This window comes from Salmo salar, chromosome ssa09 (assembly GCF_905237065.1).
Source record: "Salmo salar chromosome ssa09, Ssal_v3.1, whole genome shotgun sequence".
NCBI lineage: Eukaryota > Metazoa > Chordata > Actinopteri > Salmoniformes > Salmonidae > Salmo > Salmo salar.
The window spans coordinates 20,320,792-20,338,844 of NC_059450.1; the positions used below are offsets into that span (position 1 = coordinate 20,320,792).

The 18,053-nt window shown below is 46.6% G+C and overlaps 1 protein-coding gene across 2 annotated transcripts in view; it reads left to right on the forward strand.

Moving 5' to 3' along the window:
- Positions 1-18,053, forward strand: part of LOC106611072 (signal-induced proliferation-associated 1-like protein 1) — an 83,741-nt gene that overhangs the window by 31,298 nt on the left and 34,390 nt on the right. For both annotated transcript variants that reach the window (XM_014210935.2, XM_014210936.2), the window contains exons 2-5: positions 13,534-15,095; positions 15,342-15,472; positions 16,532-16,720; positions 16,995-17,169. In XM_014210935.2, coding sequence (XP_014066410.2) covers positions 13,649-15,095; positions 15,342-15,472; positions 16,532-16,720; positions 16,995-17,169 — 1,942 coding nt within the window. In that variant the 5' untranslated portion in view covers positions 13,534-13,648. The remainder of the gene's footprint in view (positions 1-13,533; positions 15,096-15,341; positions 15,473-16,531; positions 16,721-16,994; positions 17,170-18,053) is intronic.

Sequence of the window (18,053 nt, forward strand, 5' to 3'; positions counted from 1 at the left end):
TCTATGTAGTATTAGTAGTAACAGAGTTATAAGTACATGAGTTGACAGGTCTGTCGATAGCATATTATTCTCAGTATCTTGTTAGACTCTGAATTGAAAGATATTTAAAGGATATTTTTGTCTCATTTAGCTGTGCTTTACCCCCTGTATCTCTGTGCCCTGGCCCACGGTGTGAAAGGATGCTGCTGGATGGCTTACAAACATCACAGGTCTGTGCCATATTGACACCTCTGCAGAGGGAATCTGTCAGGTCACTGTCAACTGACCTTGCTGCTATACTGCAGTTTGTCACTAGAACCACGAATTTCTCTCTCTCTCTCTCTCTCTCTCTCTCTCTCTCTCTCTCTCTCTCTCACACACGCGTGAACGTTGTGCGCATGGATGTCGCGCAGCCCGCAAACACGCTCACACACATAGGGACATAAGAGAGATTTTGTTCATTTGTGTATTTTGTGGGAAATGGATATGATTATGTACATGGTTTAACAGTTGTCCAGGACTGTTGTTCTGTCCCTGTTGTAGAGACCCACAGCGTCCAATGTGGGAGAAAAAAATTGTGTTTTGGCTGTGGCCCAGTATGGACTGGCACTGGGCAGTTGACCAAATTAGCGCTAACGGGCTGACTGGCACACACAGCCCAAATCTACCCCCATACAACACCAGCACAGAGCCCGGACATGCACTGACACTGGCTGCCCTTAATGTCCCAGGCATGTGTCAATGCACTGCTCCTGGATCGAACACTCACCCAATCATCTATTGAACTACCTAATGAAAGGGCAAAATCGAAATGTCTCTGTTCTAATCATCATCGTGGAAATACTAGCCTGTCATTAAGGTGTTGATTAGTTTAACTGCTTGCATTTTCACTAGATTCCCCAAACACAGTTCATACATTCTCTCATAGTGAGCATTCTCTGCTCGTATTATTGGTTCTGGCATTGATTCAGTGTAGCAGTCAAATGAGTCTATGCTAGGCTACTGGAAATGTAGCCTGAGTGCAAAGTCCCCATTGTTTTGATGCTGAATTACTGTCATCTGAGGGCGAGTTGATAGCAGCCTTGGGGGAAGGAAGGCTGGTGCTTGGCTCGCCACCAGGGCTTTGCATCTGGAGAGGATGAATTATAGGATGCAGACACTCAACGATTCCACCGCCCCATCCCTGGGTTAATTATACTGCTATGCTATCTATCACTTCTATTTCAGGCTCATCTCTCCCTGTTTGTGTCGCTATAGCATTATCCACCCACCACCCCCAAATCCGTTAAGATGAGGATATTTGTTTGATCACAAATGGGTCCAGTTTTACCTCAGATTATTTGAAGGGATTATTTACCTTTGTGGAGTGCATTGAGGAAGGTGACATTCACTCCCTTTTAGCTCACCCTGCTCTGCCTAATTTTTAGACCGCATATGCTTCTGGGAACTGCTCAAGCTAGCAAAAACAATGAATGGCCCGGTTGCGAAATCCTCCCTGCAAGGCAAACTTTGGTCAAGGGCTCCTAACATTGATTGCATTGTGTATTGTGGCCTGGAGGAAAAAGCAGCACATAGTTCACAGTAGTTTCTATTCAGAATGCAAGGTGGGTGGTTGGATAGGGAGTTGATGTGAAGCCTGCATGCACATCCTCTATTCTAAACTAACATTGGGTGAGAGAAAGTTGTATAGAGGAGGTAGTAGAAGGGGAGTCAATCACGCTAATAAGCATAAAACAACCGTGGAGAAAGCCCCACATCACTCCTCACAAATTGACTGCAGTAAACCATGGCAGTGCCACTGTCATCAACGATCTGAATTTCAAAGACATCTCTCAAGGCGACATGTCATGAGTCTTTTGTCTGTGTTTAGTTCAGAGGGGAAGCTAAGGTGCTGGGAAGGCTAAGACGTTGGCAGAGAATTCTGATGGAAAATGGCTGTCAGTGTTCTCCCTCTAGAGCACGACTGAGATGTGGTTGTCACAGTTAATACTGCCAGATGTCTTTTGAATCTACTGCACCCCCACCACCACTACCACCCCACCCCATTCCTGTTCTTAGTGTGGGTTTTCAGATGTAGGAGCAAAAGAAACTTTGCACACGGATGCACCTGTGTAGACCTACTTTCCTGATTCATCGAGTCTCTTTGAGAACTCAAATCGAGTCATTTGAAATATCATATCCAATATCAGAAAATCTTTACTGAGGTTAGATTGGACCCTGACTGCTGAGCCCTTTCGTCAATAAAGCCCATTCACCTTTTGTACTACTGTGGTGTGTGTACGAAGAAGTGACTTGCAGCATATTACCCCTGTGGCCCTGTCTTGCCTTCCTTCTTGTCTCTCTAATGGAGTGAAAACCCTTCTGGTTGGGAAGAGAGGAGAGGTAAGTTCAGAGGCTGCCGGCATTGAGGGCAGGGAGAGGGAAAGTACAGCCTACAGCAGGCTCAGACTGACTGACTGACTGACTGACTGACTGATGCAGCTCTCTATAGCCAGTAACAGAGGCAGCCAGGCACCTCATTAAAATGCTTCACGTTCCTCTTCAGGCACCAATGCTCTCTCTGCTTCCTCTTCACTGCGCTTTATACTACAGAGCAGGCTGGGGAAAGTTGACGACCTCAGAAGTCTGAGCCTCTTTGTAAAACGGATAAAGCTTATGCTCGTCTATTAAATAGGACCAGTTTTACCGTCTCGTCTCCACCCACTCAACCACATAGACAGCTTGTGAATAAATCATATTAATCTATAGAATGATTAAGCAGAACATGAATAATGACTTTTTATATATAGAGAGAATCCCCCCGTGAGACATAGGCTTTGTCAGACATTGGATCTTAGAGCTGTTTTGCTTGCAGTGTTTTTTGTCTGGACAGTGAGACCACATAAGCCACAACCAGTTCAGTTATTCGTTTAGGCAGTTTAATATGGCCCTCCACAAAATAACACAACTTCATGCCAAACCTCCAGCCCACCTCTAAATACACCACTTTTGGTTGAAACAGATACCACGAGCTTAAATGCAATTTGGACAGTGGTGCCACCCAGCCATTATCTCATTACTGCCCACAACACAAAACAATTGAATGTGGTTGAGCGAAGATCCAAGGATAGGAGGAGGAGGAGGAGAGAGCGAGAGGGCCCTAGCAGAGATACCGACAGTGTCTTCGTTTGGCGGGCCTCCAGATCTGTCTTCTTGTGTAGGGTTCAGTTAATCACACTTTGTCAGTGGTTAGCTATGCTCATTGAACTGTGGTGGGCATCCACTGAAGGCCCTGGTGGTGGTGAGCTGTGCTGTAGCTAGTAGTGCTGCTTTGAAGTGTTCACATGCCAAGCCTTTTGCATGTCTGTGTGGTCAGTAGAGCATGTCATCGCTCCAATTACTGTTTATTGTGGTGTGCTAATCCATGTGAGGAAAGTATTCCCATGATCAAAGCTGATGTCATTGGCGCTGATTGTGAAATCAAAGTGGATTTGGGGTTCTTTGGGTATTTGGTGCTGTTTTCTTTGTAACTGTAACTTTGTAACTGTCTGTTGTCAGACAGTCTCGACCTTGTACTATCCACTCTCTGTCTCTAACTCTGTCTGGGCTTGCTTTTATCTCTCCTCTCCTGCTCACATACTCATCACTTCCTCCATTGATGAAATTGGTGAAATTCCAGCCCGTCCGCCTGCGGTTTGGTGTGGGTGTTATCGTTTGCTTGCCGACGGTAGGCATGTGTGTTTTTCTCAGGAGGTGTCAGATTCTCACCCACTCTGCAACCACGTCATTTCTATGTGGAAATGTGCTTAATAATGGTTGAGACGTTGATCAATGACATTTCAACCTTTATTCACCCAATCAAAAAGACAGCCAGAAGTTTGTTGAATTCCCAATGCTTTCAACCATTTAAAAGCACAACCAAATTCCAATAGAAAAAAAACGTCTAATTTTTTGTTTAGCTGTCATCTAAATGTGTTGTCACTGCGCTTTCAACCATTTAAAACCACAACAACGTTCAAATGGAAATGCAATGTCAGCTATCTTGTATGTATACAACAATTTCATGTGTTATGACTGTACTTCATCTAATAGCACAGCTAAATGACCTGGATTGCAGTTCACGTTAAATTAAAAGTACATAGTGCAAGTGATCAATGCTGTTCAAGATTTTGAGCAGATTATTATAGCAATTGTGAAGATTTCCACAGACCGGCGAACTTTGCATGCTATCTTGAACATGCACACTTTCTATGATGACATAAGAAGACATTTATAGTTACAATAAACTCAATGTGGCAATTGATGAGTTACTAATTTTAAGGTTGAATAAATACTGTTACATTAGTTTGTAGTATAGCCTTAACTTTAGACTATTTACTGTATTACTAAAGTAATATTGAATTATATTTGGTTGACAACGCAACCAAATATTAACAGTTAAAGGGCATGTATCTAATGCTTGGAGAGTTTCATCTGACCCACTGGCTTGATCATATTCTTTAACTTTTGTTTTTGGTTTAGTTGGAGACGTGAATCCAAAATATCATTAGTTAACTTGTCGACAAGATAATAGACTATTTACTGTATTGCAAAACTGATATTGACTTGTGTTTGGTTGTCAATGCAACCAAATATTAACATTTGAAGGAGATGTACAGTGAGGGAAAAAAGTATTTGATCCCCTGCTGATTTTGAACGTTTGCCCACTGACAAAGAAATGATCAGTCTATAGTTTTAATGGTAGGTTTATTTGAACAGTGAGAGACAGAATAACAACAAAAAAATCCAGAAAAACGCATGTCAAAAATGTTATAAATTGATTTGCATTTTAATGAGGGACCTAAGTATTTGACCCCTCTGCAAAACATGACTTAGTACTTGGTGGCAAAACCCTTGTTGGCAATCAGAGGTCAGACGTTTCTTGTAGTTGGCCACCAGGTTTGCACACATCTCAGGAGGGATTTTGTCCCACTCCTCTTTGCAGATCTTCTCCAAGTCATTAAGGTTTCGAGGCTGACATTTGGCAACTCGAACCTTCAGCTCCCTCCACAGATTTTCTATGGGATTAAGGTCTGGAGACTGGCTAGGCCACTCATGGACCTTAATGTGCTTCTTCTTGAGCCACTCCTTTGTTGCCTTGGCCGTGTGTTTTGGGTCATTGTCATGCTGGAATACCCATCCAGACCCATTTTCAATGCCCTGGCTGAGGGAAGGAGGTTCTCACCCAAGATTTGACGGTACATGGCCCTGTCCATCGTCCCTTTGATGCGGTGAAGTTGTTCTATCCTCTTAGCAGAAAAACACCCCCAAAGTATAATGTTTCCACCTCCATGTTTGACGGTGGGGATGGTATTCTTGGAGTCATAGGCAGCATTCCTCCTCCTCCAAACACGGCGAGTTGAGTTGATGCCAAAGAGCTCCATTTTGGTCTCATCTGACCACAACACTTTCACCCAGTTGTCCTCTGAATCATTCAGATGTTCATTGGCAAACTTCAGACGGGCATGTATATGTGCTTTCTTGAGCAGGGGGACCTTGCGGGCGCTGCAGGATTTCAGTCCTTCACGGCGTAGTGTGTTACCAATTGTTTTCTTGGTGACTATGGTCCCAGCTGCCTTGAGATCATTAACAAGATCCTCCTGTGTAGTTCTGGGCTGATTCCTCACCGTTCTCATGATCATTGCAACGCCACGAGGTGAGATCTTGCATGGAGCCCCAGGCCGAGGGAGATTGACAGTTCTTTTGTGTTTCTTCCATTTGCGAATAATCGCACCAACTGTTGTCACCTTCTCACCAAGCTGCTTGGTGTAGTGGATGGGTATTCCAGCATGCCAATGACCCAAAACACACGGCCAAGGCAACAAAGGAGTGCCTCAAGAAGAAGCACATTAAGGTCCTGGAGTGGCCTAGCCAGTCTCCAGACCTTAATCCCATAGAAAATCTGTGGAGGGAGCTGAAGGTTCGAGTTGCCAAATGTCAGCCTCGAAACCTTAATGACTTGGAGAAGATCTGCAAAGAGGAGTGGGACAAAATCCCTCCTGAGATGTGCGCAAACCTGGTGGCCAACTACAAGAAACATCTGACCTCTGTGATTGCCAACAAGGGTTTTGCCACCAAGTACCAAGTCATGTTTTGCAGAGGGGTCAAATACTTAGGTCCCTCATTAAAATGCAAATCAATTTATAACATTTTTGACATGCGTTTTTCTGGATTTTTTGTTTTATTCTGTCTCTCACTGTTCAAATAAACCTACCATTAAAATTATAGACTGATCATTTCTTTGTCAGTGGGCAAACGTACAAAATCAGCAGGGGATCAAATACTTTTTCCCCCCACTGTAGGCTAACTCCTGTATAAAATTGAGGACACAGCCATGCAATCTCCATAGTGAAACATTGGCAGTAGAATGGCCTTACTGTAGAGCTCAGTGTCTTTTCAACATGGCACCATCATAGGATGCCACTTTCATCAAAGTTCATCAAATTTCTGCCCTGCTAGAGCTGCCCCAGTCAACTGTGAGTTATGTTGTTGTGAAGTGGAAACAACTACGAGCGGGACTGTAGAGTGCTGAAGCGCGTAGCACATTAAAATCGTCTGTCCTCGATTGCAACACTCACTACCGAGTTCCAAATTGCCTCTGGAAGCAACGTCAGCACAATAACTGTTTGTCGGGAGTTTCATGAAATGGGTTACCATGGCCGAGCAGTCGCACACAAGCCTAAGATCACCAAGCGCAATGCCAAGCTATGGCTGGAGTGGTGTAAAGCTCGCCGCCATTGGACTCTGAAGCAGTGGAAATGTGTTCTCTGGTGTGATGAATCATGCGTCACCATCTGGCAGTCCGATGGATGAATCTGGGTTTGGCGGATGCCAGGAGAACGCTACCTGCCCCAATGCATAATGCCAACTGTAAAGTTTGGTGGAGGAGGAATAATGGTCTGGGGCTGTTTTTCATGGTTCGGGCCAGGCTCCTTAGTTCCAGTGAAGGGAATACAATGACAGCATACAATGATGTTCTAGACCAGGGGTGGGCAATTCCAGTCCTCGGGGGCCTGATTGGTGTCACAGTTTTGCCCCAGCCCCAGCTAACACAGCTGACTCCAATAATCACCTAGTCATGATCTTCAGTTTAGAATTAAATTTGATTAATCAGCTGTGTTTGCTAGGGATGGAGAAAACGTGTGACACCCATCAGGCCCCCAGGACTGGAGTTGCCCACTCCTGTTCTAGATGATTCTGCGCTTCTGACTTTGTGCCAACAGTTTGGGGAAGGCCATTTCCTGTTTCAGCACTGTGCACACAGTGAAGTCCATACAGAAATGGTTTGTCAAGATCGGTGTGGAACTTGACTGGCCTGCACAGAGCCCTGACCTCAACCCCATCGAACACCTTTGGGATGAATTGGAACGCAGATTGCGAGCCAGGCCTTTCAGAAAGAGATGCTCGACGAGCAGGTGTCCACATTCTGTTGCTCATGCAGTGTACATTTCCTTCAAATGGCGAAATTTGTCTGCATTGAAAACCAGATATAATTCAATATCCAGTTTGTTTACAAATTAATAATTAACAGGTTGGATTCACGTCTCCATCTCAACCAAACATCAACGTTAAAGAATAGGACTAAATCATATCAAACTTTTAATACACTTTAACTTGGGGGGGCGAGTTTGAGAAACCCTGCAGTACAGTAGGAGGTGCTGCCCAGCCTGTTTTTTTCTAATAGTGGATATAACGTTGAAGATCTGACGTTGTTTCCAGAGTACAAATTCAACAGGTTTGTCTATGTTGAAAATGAATTACCATGATGACATAATCCTGCGGTTGACACCCTCAAAACAACAGTTTACGTTGATGACTTTTTGCTAATCTAATGCATTTCCCACAAAGATTTCACGTGCCAATGCATTGACATATTTTGTTGAAACAGCGTTAGTCTGCCGCCAGCTGCACAGAGGCAGTAGGCAACGAGTGAGTGAAGACAAGGGTGTATATGGGCCTCTACTGCCTTGTCTTTTCCTGTGCCTCTGCTCAGTTCGTGGGCTGCAGCAGTGGGTCTCTCATCACAGTGGTGGCTGACTCAGACCTTACCTCACCTCTCGTTTTCCCTGTACTCCTCCTACCATTCTCGGGAAGGGAAGGAGTGTGGGAGAGTATATTGCTGAGGAATCTTTTTCTTTCAAAGCTATAATTCTCTCTGCTCAGTTGGTGCATGACCTCTTGGTCCTGGCTCACTGCGGAGGAGTTTGTTGTTGAGCTGTGAGTTTGTTTTCTGTTTTAGTCCTCGTTAATACGAGGCTAGCCAGTGATGTTGGTTGCATGTCATTCTCTGGCAGCTCATCTGTCAGACAGAAGTCATCTGCTGTGTCAGGTGCATGTCATGTTAGTCAGGGCTTCGAGCTTGACTCACTTATTAGACACACTTCATCATGTCCCAATGTTTGACTCACACACACACACACACGACATGGCCTTTTTTGGACTGTCCCGTTTTACCTTCCTTTGCTTATCTCTCTGATTATTTATCCTCTTCTCATCCCTTTCTAATGCCTCTAGCACAGTGCCTCCCAACTCTGGTCCTCCAGTACCACCAATAATACACATTTTTATTGTAACCCTGGACAAACACACCTGATTTCAACTTGTCAACTAATCATCAAGCCCTCATTGAGTTTTTTACCTTTTTTTACCTTTATTTAACTAGGCAAGTCAGTTAAGAACAAATAATTTTTTACAATGATGGCCTACCCCAGCCAAACCCTCCCCTAACCCGGACGAAGCTGGGCCAATTGTGCGCCGCCAATTGTGCTCCGCCCAATCACTGCTGGTTGTGATACAGCCTGGGATCGAACCAGGGTCTGTAGTGACGCCTCTAGCACTGAGATGCAGTGATTTAGACCGCTGTGCCACTCAGGAGCTCGGGAGTTGAATGAGGTCTTTTTGTCCAGGGCTACAACTAAACTGTACTGTTGGAGGTACTGGAGGACCAGGGTTAGGAAACACTGTTCTAGCACACACCTTCTCTCTCTCTCTCTCTCTCCCCCACCCCCCTTTCCCATCTCTCTCTCCCCCCCCCTTTCCCATCTCTCTCTCCCCCACCCCCTTTCCCATCTCTCTCTCCCCCACCCCCCTTTCCCATCTCTCTCTCTCCCCCACCCCCCTTTCCATCTCTCTCTCCCCACCCCCTTTCCCATCTCTCTCTCTCCCCACCCCCCTTTCCCATCTCTCTCTCTCCCCCACCCCCCTTTCCCATCTCTCTCTCTCCCCACCCCCTTTCCCATCTCTCTCTCTCCCCCCACCCCCCTTTCCCATCTCTCTCTCTCCCCACCCCCTTTCCCATCTCTCTCTCTCCCCACCCCCCTTTCCCATCTCTCTCTCCCCCCACCCCCCTTTCCCATCTCTCTCTCTCCCCACCCCCCTTTCCCATCTCTCTCTCCCCACCTCCCCCCTTTCCCATCTCTCTCTCTCCCCCACCCCCTTTCCCATCTCTCTCTCCCCCACCCCCCTTTCCCATCTCTCCCTCTCCCCCACCCCCCTTTCCCATCTCTCCCTCTCTCCCCCCTCTCCTCTCTGTGATTCATTAGGTCCTCTTAGTGGCTCCTACACAATCAGGGTCAGCCTCTTATCAAAGGCCTCTCTGTACTGGAGATGAGGCCCAGTCTTCCACAGGACAGAGGGAACTTTGTGCCAGCTGCCCACAGCCCAGTGGGCCTGTTGGAGGAGAGGAGTAGGGAGACAGGGAGAGGTAGGGAGGCTGAGTGATGCCTCTTGTGGTGTGGGCCAGGCAGTCCCATTCAGTGAGTCTCACTAGGCCAAGCAGCTAAAGTTGAAGTGATTACAGCTTGTAGGCCAGGGATTCTGGTCTATTCTGCTCCATTGTTAGGGGCTTTGTTAACACTGAAGCAGGGCACTGGGAATCTGCTGCCACTCTGTTCATGGAAACAGCTAGAGGTCTCCTAGGCATTCCCGGACATGTTGTTGGTTCTCTCATGGGGGCGTAGCTTGGCCTCCATGGGGCTCAGGCCGACCAACAGAAGTGTGCCTCTCACCATTGTAAGCTGGCATCAGTGAGCCCTGGCTGGGAGTTGCCTGGGTAACGTCTACACTACTGAATGTGCCCTCACAAGGAAATGCTTTTATCGGGAGCTTTTAGAATACCTTGGAAAAGTGCAAGGTTCTCATCTCAAATGATTTTAATAAATAATTCCCCAAGTGCTAAGTGTTCTCGCCAGTGGCTTTGATGTTGTGTGCTTGGTAACTGGGTCTGTGTATCTGCTTAATAACACAGTAGACTGAAAGCACCTGGCTGTGTAGATCACTCATAAGGCTATATTACCCTCGCTGGCACAACAAACCCAACCCCTCCTAGTCTCCCCAGTGGCAGCCATGATGACATGACCCCTGTCTCTCTCTCTCTGTCTGAGTGGTGCAGCCTAATACTCATTTGTCCCCAGGCCCAGTGGAGCAGCTGGGAGTTCAGAGCCCCAATTACAGGAAGTTAACCTCACTTAGTCAACAGGCTTACAGTGCCTCGACATGTCCCACTAACATGCTAATATACACCACCGATAGGGAGTAGGGAGCCAGAAGCAGAAGCTTCATTCACTTTCCCCCAGTTTTTTCCCTCCTCAGTTCTCCTCACACATTCTCAGGCTCTCCCCACCCCTGGCTGAAGTCTGAAACTGAGGTTATGTGAGGAAACGTGAGCATAGCATTATGCATGCATGTACACACACACCGGCCCCTCGAAATGTGTTTTGGAAGCCAGATAAAGGCATGTGGCTGTGTTTCGGCTGCGGTGGCTGTGTGGGTTGTGGTTCTATTTATCTGTCCCTGTGGACTCTGCTCTGTGCAGCAGGCAGGCAGCGGGCCCAAAGCTGCAGTGATTGAAATGCGGAGTGCAAACAGGACAAGGTTTGCCATGCCATGGCTAAGTGTCCATCCATTATAGCAGAGCGCTAGCCGCATAGCCCTAGCCGCACAGCCCGGCCCAGCCAGGAGGAAGGAACCTCTGCTCTTCATGCACCGTGAGCACCACCAACCACAGTCTCCATTACCCTATTTATTATAGCTTGGATTTCATCATTCATGATATGACTTACTAACAGTCAAATGTGAAACTGATGCGGAACAATGAACTTCATGTACAAGAATGATATTATGATGAATTAAGATGCTATTTTTGATCATTTTTCTAGACTCTGGTGCAGGAGCAAATCGCAGTGTATTTTGAGATTTCGATATAGAGCCTGAAGTAGAGCGAGTCTACATCAGTCCGAGCAGTATTCATGTTCTGATTAAAAGTCAATGAAACAGTGTGATATCCAGTTTGTTTGTTTATTTGTTTGTTTAGAATGGGAATTATTTATCTCAATCTGTCGGCAAGCATTTCTACTACTTACACTAGATCCAATAAGATCATTAGGCACATCAGGAGGGAGGCTCAGACTGGTGCCCAACGTGCACAGATGTAGGAGGTTTTTTTGGTGTCAAAAACTCCCTCTTGTCAACTCAATGTGTTTATCAGCTCACTGGGGATGATGAGCCTGGAACGCGAGGCACCCCGGAGGAACTCTAGAGCACGGGTCGGCAACAGACAGGCACGCAGGCCAAAACCGGACCCCCAAACGTTACAGCAACAACAACAAAAAGACTAAAATCAACAGGAATTCAACAACAAAATTTGTTTCATTTAGGAAATTCGTTCACCAAGTATTCCCACGAATACAAAAAGAGACTTGATCCCTGCCATAGAATATAGCCTATATTTGTTTTGGTTCCTAATGTACTGTATTTTATTCACAATATTTCTATTGGTGCAGAGTGTACGTATGGCACTCTTTACAGAGTGACAATTTAACCCATCTCCCTGGGGTCACTGGCTTACAGTAGCAACACTGATGGCTCCTGGGTAATATGGACTGGTTGTGTGGATAGAAAATGTATTTATTCATTTGTTGTGTTTGGAGATTCTTAGTGGCAGAAGCATTTATTTATACTGCTTTTGATTTTCTTTCAGCTTGTAATCATTTCTGACACATTTTCAATTTAACATGCTTAGAGAACGTGTTCATATTTCTGGTGTCTCATCAAGTAAATCAATTCGCATACATGTCAATGTCTATTTCCCCTGAAAGTGTGACTGTTTTGTATGTATGGAGTAGTGTATGTGTCCGTATGAAGCAGTTTTCTCTGATGTGTGAATGTGTTTGCCATGGAGAAATGCAAGCCCATCACAGCATTGACAGCCAGTGGCTAATGTGATCACAGCTTGTGTGCTGCAGGACTGACTGAGAGGAACCGTAATCTCTTCGAGTGTCTCGCTGCCAAATTGGCTCAATCTGCCAGGGAGAGACATCAGAGTTCTCTGCTGTCGGCTTTCGAAGGGCCTTTTTTTATGTGGGCTCAGGATGTTTGATCCAGTAAACTGTATCTCAGCACTTTGATTTGGTGAACCTGCTATCCATAGCATGTGAAGGGACTTCATAGGGATCACTAGTCCAGCGTCAGTGACAGAGAGAGGGGAACCAGAGCCCTGCCTCCCAGCTGAACACACTAGGCTATATCGATCAGATAATGTACTCTGGACAAGATTCGTTGATAGATCAAAACCTCACATTTTGTTTAACACTTGATATATAAATAGTTAATAGTGCGTTCTATTGGTTTATTGAATTACCTAACAGTCTACTTTGGGAGTTTGTTACATGAATGTAATGATTAGGTTGAAGGCATAATTCTGCTCAGGTTGGATTTGGCTGAGCTTTCATGTTTCCCCCAGATGTTTATGCTGAAATTGGTTTGAAAAGTAGAGCCATTATATGAAATTGAAATGTCAGTGACTTTTTACTGTGTCAGTTTGCCAGGAGGCAAAAATCACATCCAAATATGACTCTGCAGGCTTGTTTGTGAAATCCAGATATCCCTTTCAATCCTGAAGAATAGAAATGTCTGCATGTTTGTAAGGCTGTCCTGGAGTTTCTAAAAGCATCTAAAAGCATCTATCTGACTGACTCTGCCGATCATAAACACCCCCTGGACATGTCAGGAGAAAGTACGTCTGGAAAACCCCGAATTCTGAAAAGAGAGAGGCCATTTCTAATTCAGCAAATGCCCCGAGAAAAAAAGCTAAACTATTTATTAAGAATTTCCATTTGGGAAATAAATTGGTACTGCAGCCATTTCCTACTCCCACACAGTCAGTCAGATGATTAAAGTTGGAGAACATTAGCTTGCTTACTCAAGGCCCAAAGAGAGATGAACTAATTAGACACAGTCGAATACTTTCCACTGTGCTGCCTGCTAGTCTGCAATAAAACCTAGGAGCATGAGAGAGGCCACATCAGTAACAGGGCACTGCACACAGCCAATTATCAGGCAGGTAGCCTATGTCACTGTGTCATTGTCTACCTTTCCAGACCATAGCTATTGGTTTCATTTTCAACACCAGTTAGGCAGCTTACATTCCCCAACTGTTTCCACTCTTCGCCTGGTTAGAGAAAGTTGGTGTTAATATGAAATGCGAGGGTATGCAATTATTGAGTTTACAGTATGTTCTAATACCAAAACTATTTTCAGGTTGTAGCCAGTTGGAGTGAGATGAGAGCCCAGTGGAGTAGCAGACACACTGAGCATCCAGCTTAGCCATGCCTTGCTGCTGAGTGCCCTGGTGACCAGCTCTGGCCTTGGCACCATGACCAGTCTGAAGCGCCCACCCATGGAGCGCATCGTGGGGGGCTCTATCCCAGTCATCGACGAGTTCTACACCCGCCACCTCCGCCTGGCCAACGGAGGGGCACGCATAGACAGCGCCCACCCTCCAGGGGGCCCGGGGGTGCCTAAAATGGGGGTACGGGCACGGGTTGCCGAGTGGCCCCCGAGGAAGGACCTAGGTGCTCTCTGGCAGGTTACCACAGAGCCAGAGTCCCCAGCCTTGGCCGGAGGTGGGCAGAGCCAACTGAAACTAGGTCACCTGATGAGCCCCCAGGACTCCTCTATGCTCCGCAGCATCCACAACACACTGAAGAGTAAAACCCAGGGGGCCAGATACAGCCCAGACAGCCGTTACCTGTCCCCCACAGACTACAGAGTCCCCTCCCACAGAAACATCCGCCGCATCCGCCAGCGCAGCAACAGTGACATCACCATCAGTGAGCTGGACGATGGCGGGGACAGTGGGGAGGACTGGGGCCCCTCAGGGGCCAAGTGGTCCCCACTACACAGAGAGTATGGCAGCACCTCCTCTATAGATCAGCACGGGGCGCCAGGGGAGAGCTTCTTTGAGATGCTGAAGGGCTACCAGGGGGACAAGCCTGACCAGCGCAGCCCTGCACCAGACAGACTAGAGGACTTGCTGACTGCTGGACTCAAGCAGGCCTCCATAGAACTACATGAGGAGACTAGTGAGAGCCAGGCATCCAGCAGAGTCAAGGAGAGAGAGAAGCCCCTAAAGAGACGCTCCAAGTCAGAGACAGGGGGAGAGTCTATATTCCGTAAACTACGCAGCGTGAGGGGGGAGTCGGACTCACCACGGGCCGGCTCTGATGCTGAGGACGGTCGGTCAGAGGACTGGGTAACCCCCGTCAAGCCATGGGTGTGTCAGAGGGGCTTCTCCCACTACGACGTGCAGAGCATGATGTTTGACCTGAATGAGGTGATCCAGAGCAGGCAGATGGTGGCGGGGAAGAGGAAGAACACGACCACAGGGGCGTCTGCTGCAGCTGCAGCCTCCAACACCTCCACCGTGTCCTCCACCCAGAGCCTGGCCTACAGCTCCCCCGCTGGCAGCCAGGAGGAGCTCAGTGCCGGGGCCAGGGACAGCCCCAGCATGGGCACCGGGGACGAGCAGAGCAATGAGATGCTCCTCAGCTGCCCCTGCTTCCGCAATGAGATTGGGGCCAACGGAAGGCGCACGGCGGGAGCCGGGCCCCCCAAACAGGGGAGTGGGGGCTCGGGGACCCTGGGAAGCGAGGGCAGTCAGTTTGAGTCGTCCCTCAGCTCCCACTGCACTAACGCTGGGGTGGCAGTGCTAGAGGGGCCCAAGGACAGCCCCAGTTCCCTCAGTGACAGAGGGAAACACTACATCGTAGAGCATGTGGACCTGGGAGCTTACTACTACAGGAAGTTCTTCTACCTTAGAGGTGAGATAGACTCAGTTGAACATACATTATGTATCCTCTCAAACTTATTCAGTTACAAACATTATACAGTACATGAAGTACTATAACACTAGAATGTGTAACATAAACAAATAGTCCTACACAGCCCACTGTGTAATACAGTTTCCAAATTCAAATGCATGAAGTGTATGTTTATACATAGCTGTCTACTTCCATTTCTCTCGCTCTCTCTTGCTCTCTCTTTCTCTTTCTCTCTCTCTCCCTCAGAGCACTGGAACTACTTTGGGATGGACGAGGCTCTGGGTCCAGTAGCTGTGAGTCTGCGCAGGGAGAAACAGGAGGAGCACAAAGAGCACGGCCAGCAGTACAACTACCGGGTCATCTTCAGAACATCAGAGGTCAGACAGCTAGCCTCCTGGTTTTACAACTGCTCTCCCTGGACCATGTAACTTATAACAGCGTTAGCAGTTAATGATCCTGCTAGATAGATTGAGATTTCTGGAATTGTTATCAAATCCAGTCACGTTGATTGTCTGTAGATTTGTTTTTCTGTAGATAAGTAACTCTCCCGTGTCTGTCTTCCTGGTAGTTTCACGGTAAGACTAGCTAGAGGTGAAACTCAGCTCTCTGTCTCTCTCTGCTGATTATGTAAGAAGCCCAGAGGGCCATCAGCTGTTCCCTCAGATCAGCACTGTGTAAAGAAACTATAGAAAACGCTCTCATCCTCCTCACATCTCCATGGCCTGTCAATGCTACACAACCTCAAAACACTATAGAGAACTCTCCTTTTTCATTTCACTGGAAAATCATTTGCTTCATTAAGTTGGAAGGTTGTGATTTTAGTTATGGAGTGACTGCGACACAGCACCATTACATTCCCAGCTATAGATTTAAGGCACCTGCCCTGGAGTGTCCAGAGATGGTTGTCTGGGGTTTTTCCCTGAGTTGGAAGGTGGCCAGGTGTGGGTGAATAGACCCTCCAGCTCTGTGTGAGACACCCCGGGTCCCCAGGGCCCCAAACCTGTGGAACACTGTCCTTTTGTTAGGGCCCTCTCCTAGGAGTGTGGGAGAGAAAATTCCCCTCCGTTCCAGCTGTATATGATAGCAAGTGATTGAGTTCACGGCCTCTGCTGAACACAATGCACACTCTGTGTACATATTATCCGTTGCTGAACAACCCCAACCCCACCCTCAGCTTTCTGCCCCCAGGCCAAAAGTTTGATTCATAACTGTACCTGGTTCTTCTCTGTTGTTTTATGTCAGATTGCTTTAGATAAATAGTTATGAACTTACTCAGGATAAGTTAGGGTGTTTGAGAAGAAAAACCGACATGTTCATTTTGGCTATCGCTTTGTTCCATCTTGATGTGAAAGTTCCATGGACTGGGGATTCCTGAGGCACATTCCTCCTCTCACACCTCTTTCTCTTCCTCTCCTTCTTTTCATCCCTCCATCCAGTTGACCACACTCCGGGGGTCTATTCTGGAGGATGCGGTGCCCTCGTCCTCTAAGCATGGCACTACCCGGGGACTGCCCCTGAAGGAGGTGCTGGAGCACCTGCTTCCAGAGCTGGATGTGCCCTGCCTCCGCTTGGCCCTCAACACGCCCAAGGTCACAGAACAGCTGATGAAACTGGACGAGCAGGGGGTAGGAGATACATAAACACTACATAAAACACTCCCTGAAGAGCCCAGCCATGCTACAGCTATATGCTGTTATTGGGCTAGTTATCATATTTCATAGCTATTTTGATTGGCACTATATGTTGGCACTATATCATTCTATAAAATTAGGCTTGTCTGATCTCGTATAGTTTTTGCACTGCAAACATTTTTTAACGTTAAATCTGTCACTCTCTCTCCCCCTCTCTTCCTCCCTCCCCCTTCACTTTCTCCCCCTCTCTCGCCCTCCTCCTCTCCAGCTGAGTTTCCAGGTGAAGGTGGGGGTGATGTACTGCAGGGCGGGGCAGAGCAGTGAGGAAGAGATGTACAACAATGAGACGGCGGGCCCTGCCCTGGAGGAGTTCATACAGCTGCTGGGGGAAAGAGTCCGCCTCCAGGGATTCACCAAGTACCGCGCCCAGCTTGACACCAAGAGTACGCTCACACACACACACACACTAGCAATGGTAGTCAAAATTGACAGAAGGTCAAAAATACAGTTCTGATGAATGTAACAGCTACATAAGAGTAAGATTCTTAACTATTTTAGATTTGAAAAAATCCATAAAATATTGACCTTTTTATCACAATTGTATAATGAGAGACAGAAAATCTATGGAATCCAGACATTTTGGTGGGACTTCAGGTATTCAATTGAAGGTTAAATATAAAATGTTGTCTTATTTGAAATGACACATGCCAAAATGTTTTAACCATATGTGGCCCTTTTATATGTATTGTTATTATATTGATAGAATAATAACGTTTGGAAATAACAACTAATTTGCATATACGGTGCATTCAGAAAGCATTCAGACCCCTTGACTTTTTTCACATTTTGTTACATTACAGCCTTATTCTAAAATGGATTGAATCGTTTTTTTTATTCTCATCAATCTACACACAATACCCCATAATGACAAAGCAAAAACAGGTTTTAAGACATTTTAGCAAATTTATTTAAAATACAAAACTGAAATATCACATTTACATAAGTATTCAGACCCTTTACTCAGTACTTTGTTGAAGCACCTTTGGGAACGATTACAGCCTCAAGTCTTCTTGGGTATGATGCTACAAGCTTGGCACACCTGTATTTGGGGAGTTTTTCCCATTCTTCTCTGCAGATCCTCTCAAGCTCTGTCAGGTTGAATGGGGAGCGTCGCTGCACAGCTATTTTCAGGTCTCTCCAGAGACGTTCGATCGGGTTCAAGTGGCTCTGGCTGGGCAACTCAAGGACATTCAGAGACTGTCCTGTTGGAAGGTGAACCTTCCAACAAGAAGTCCTGAGGACCTGAGCGCTTTGGAGCAGGTTTTCA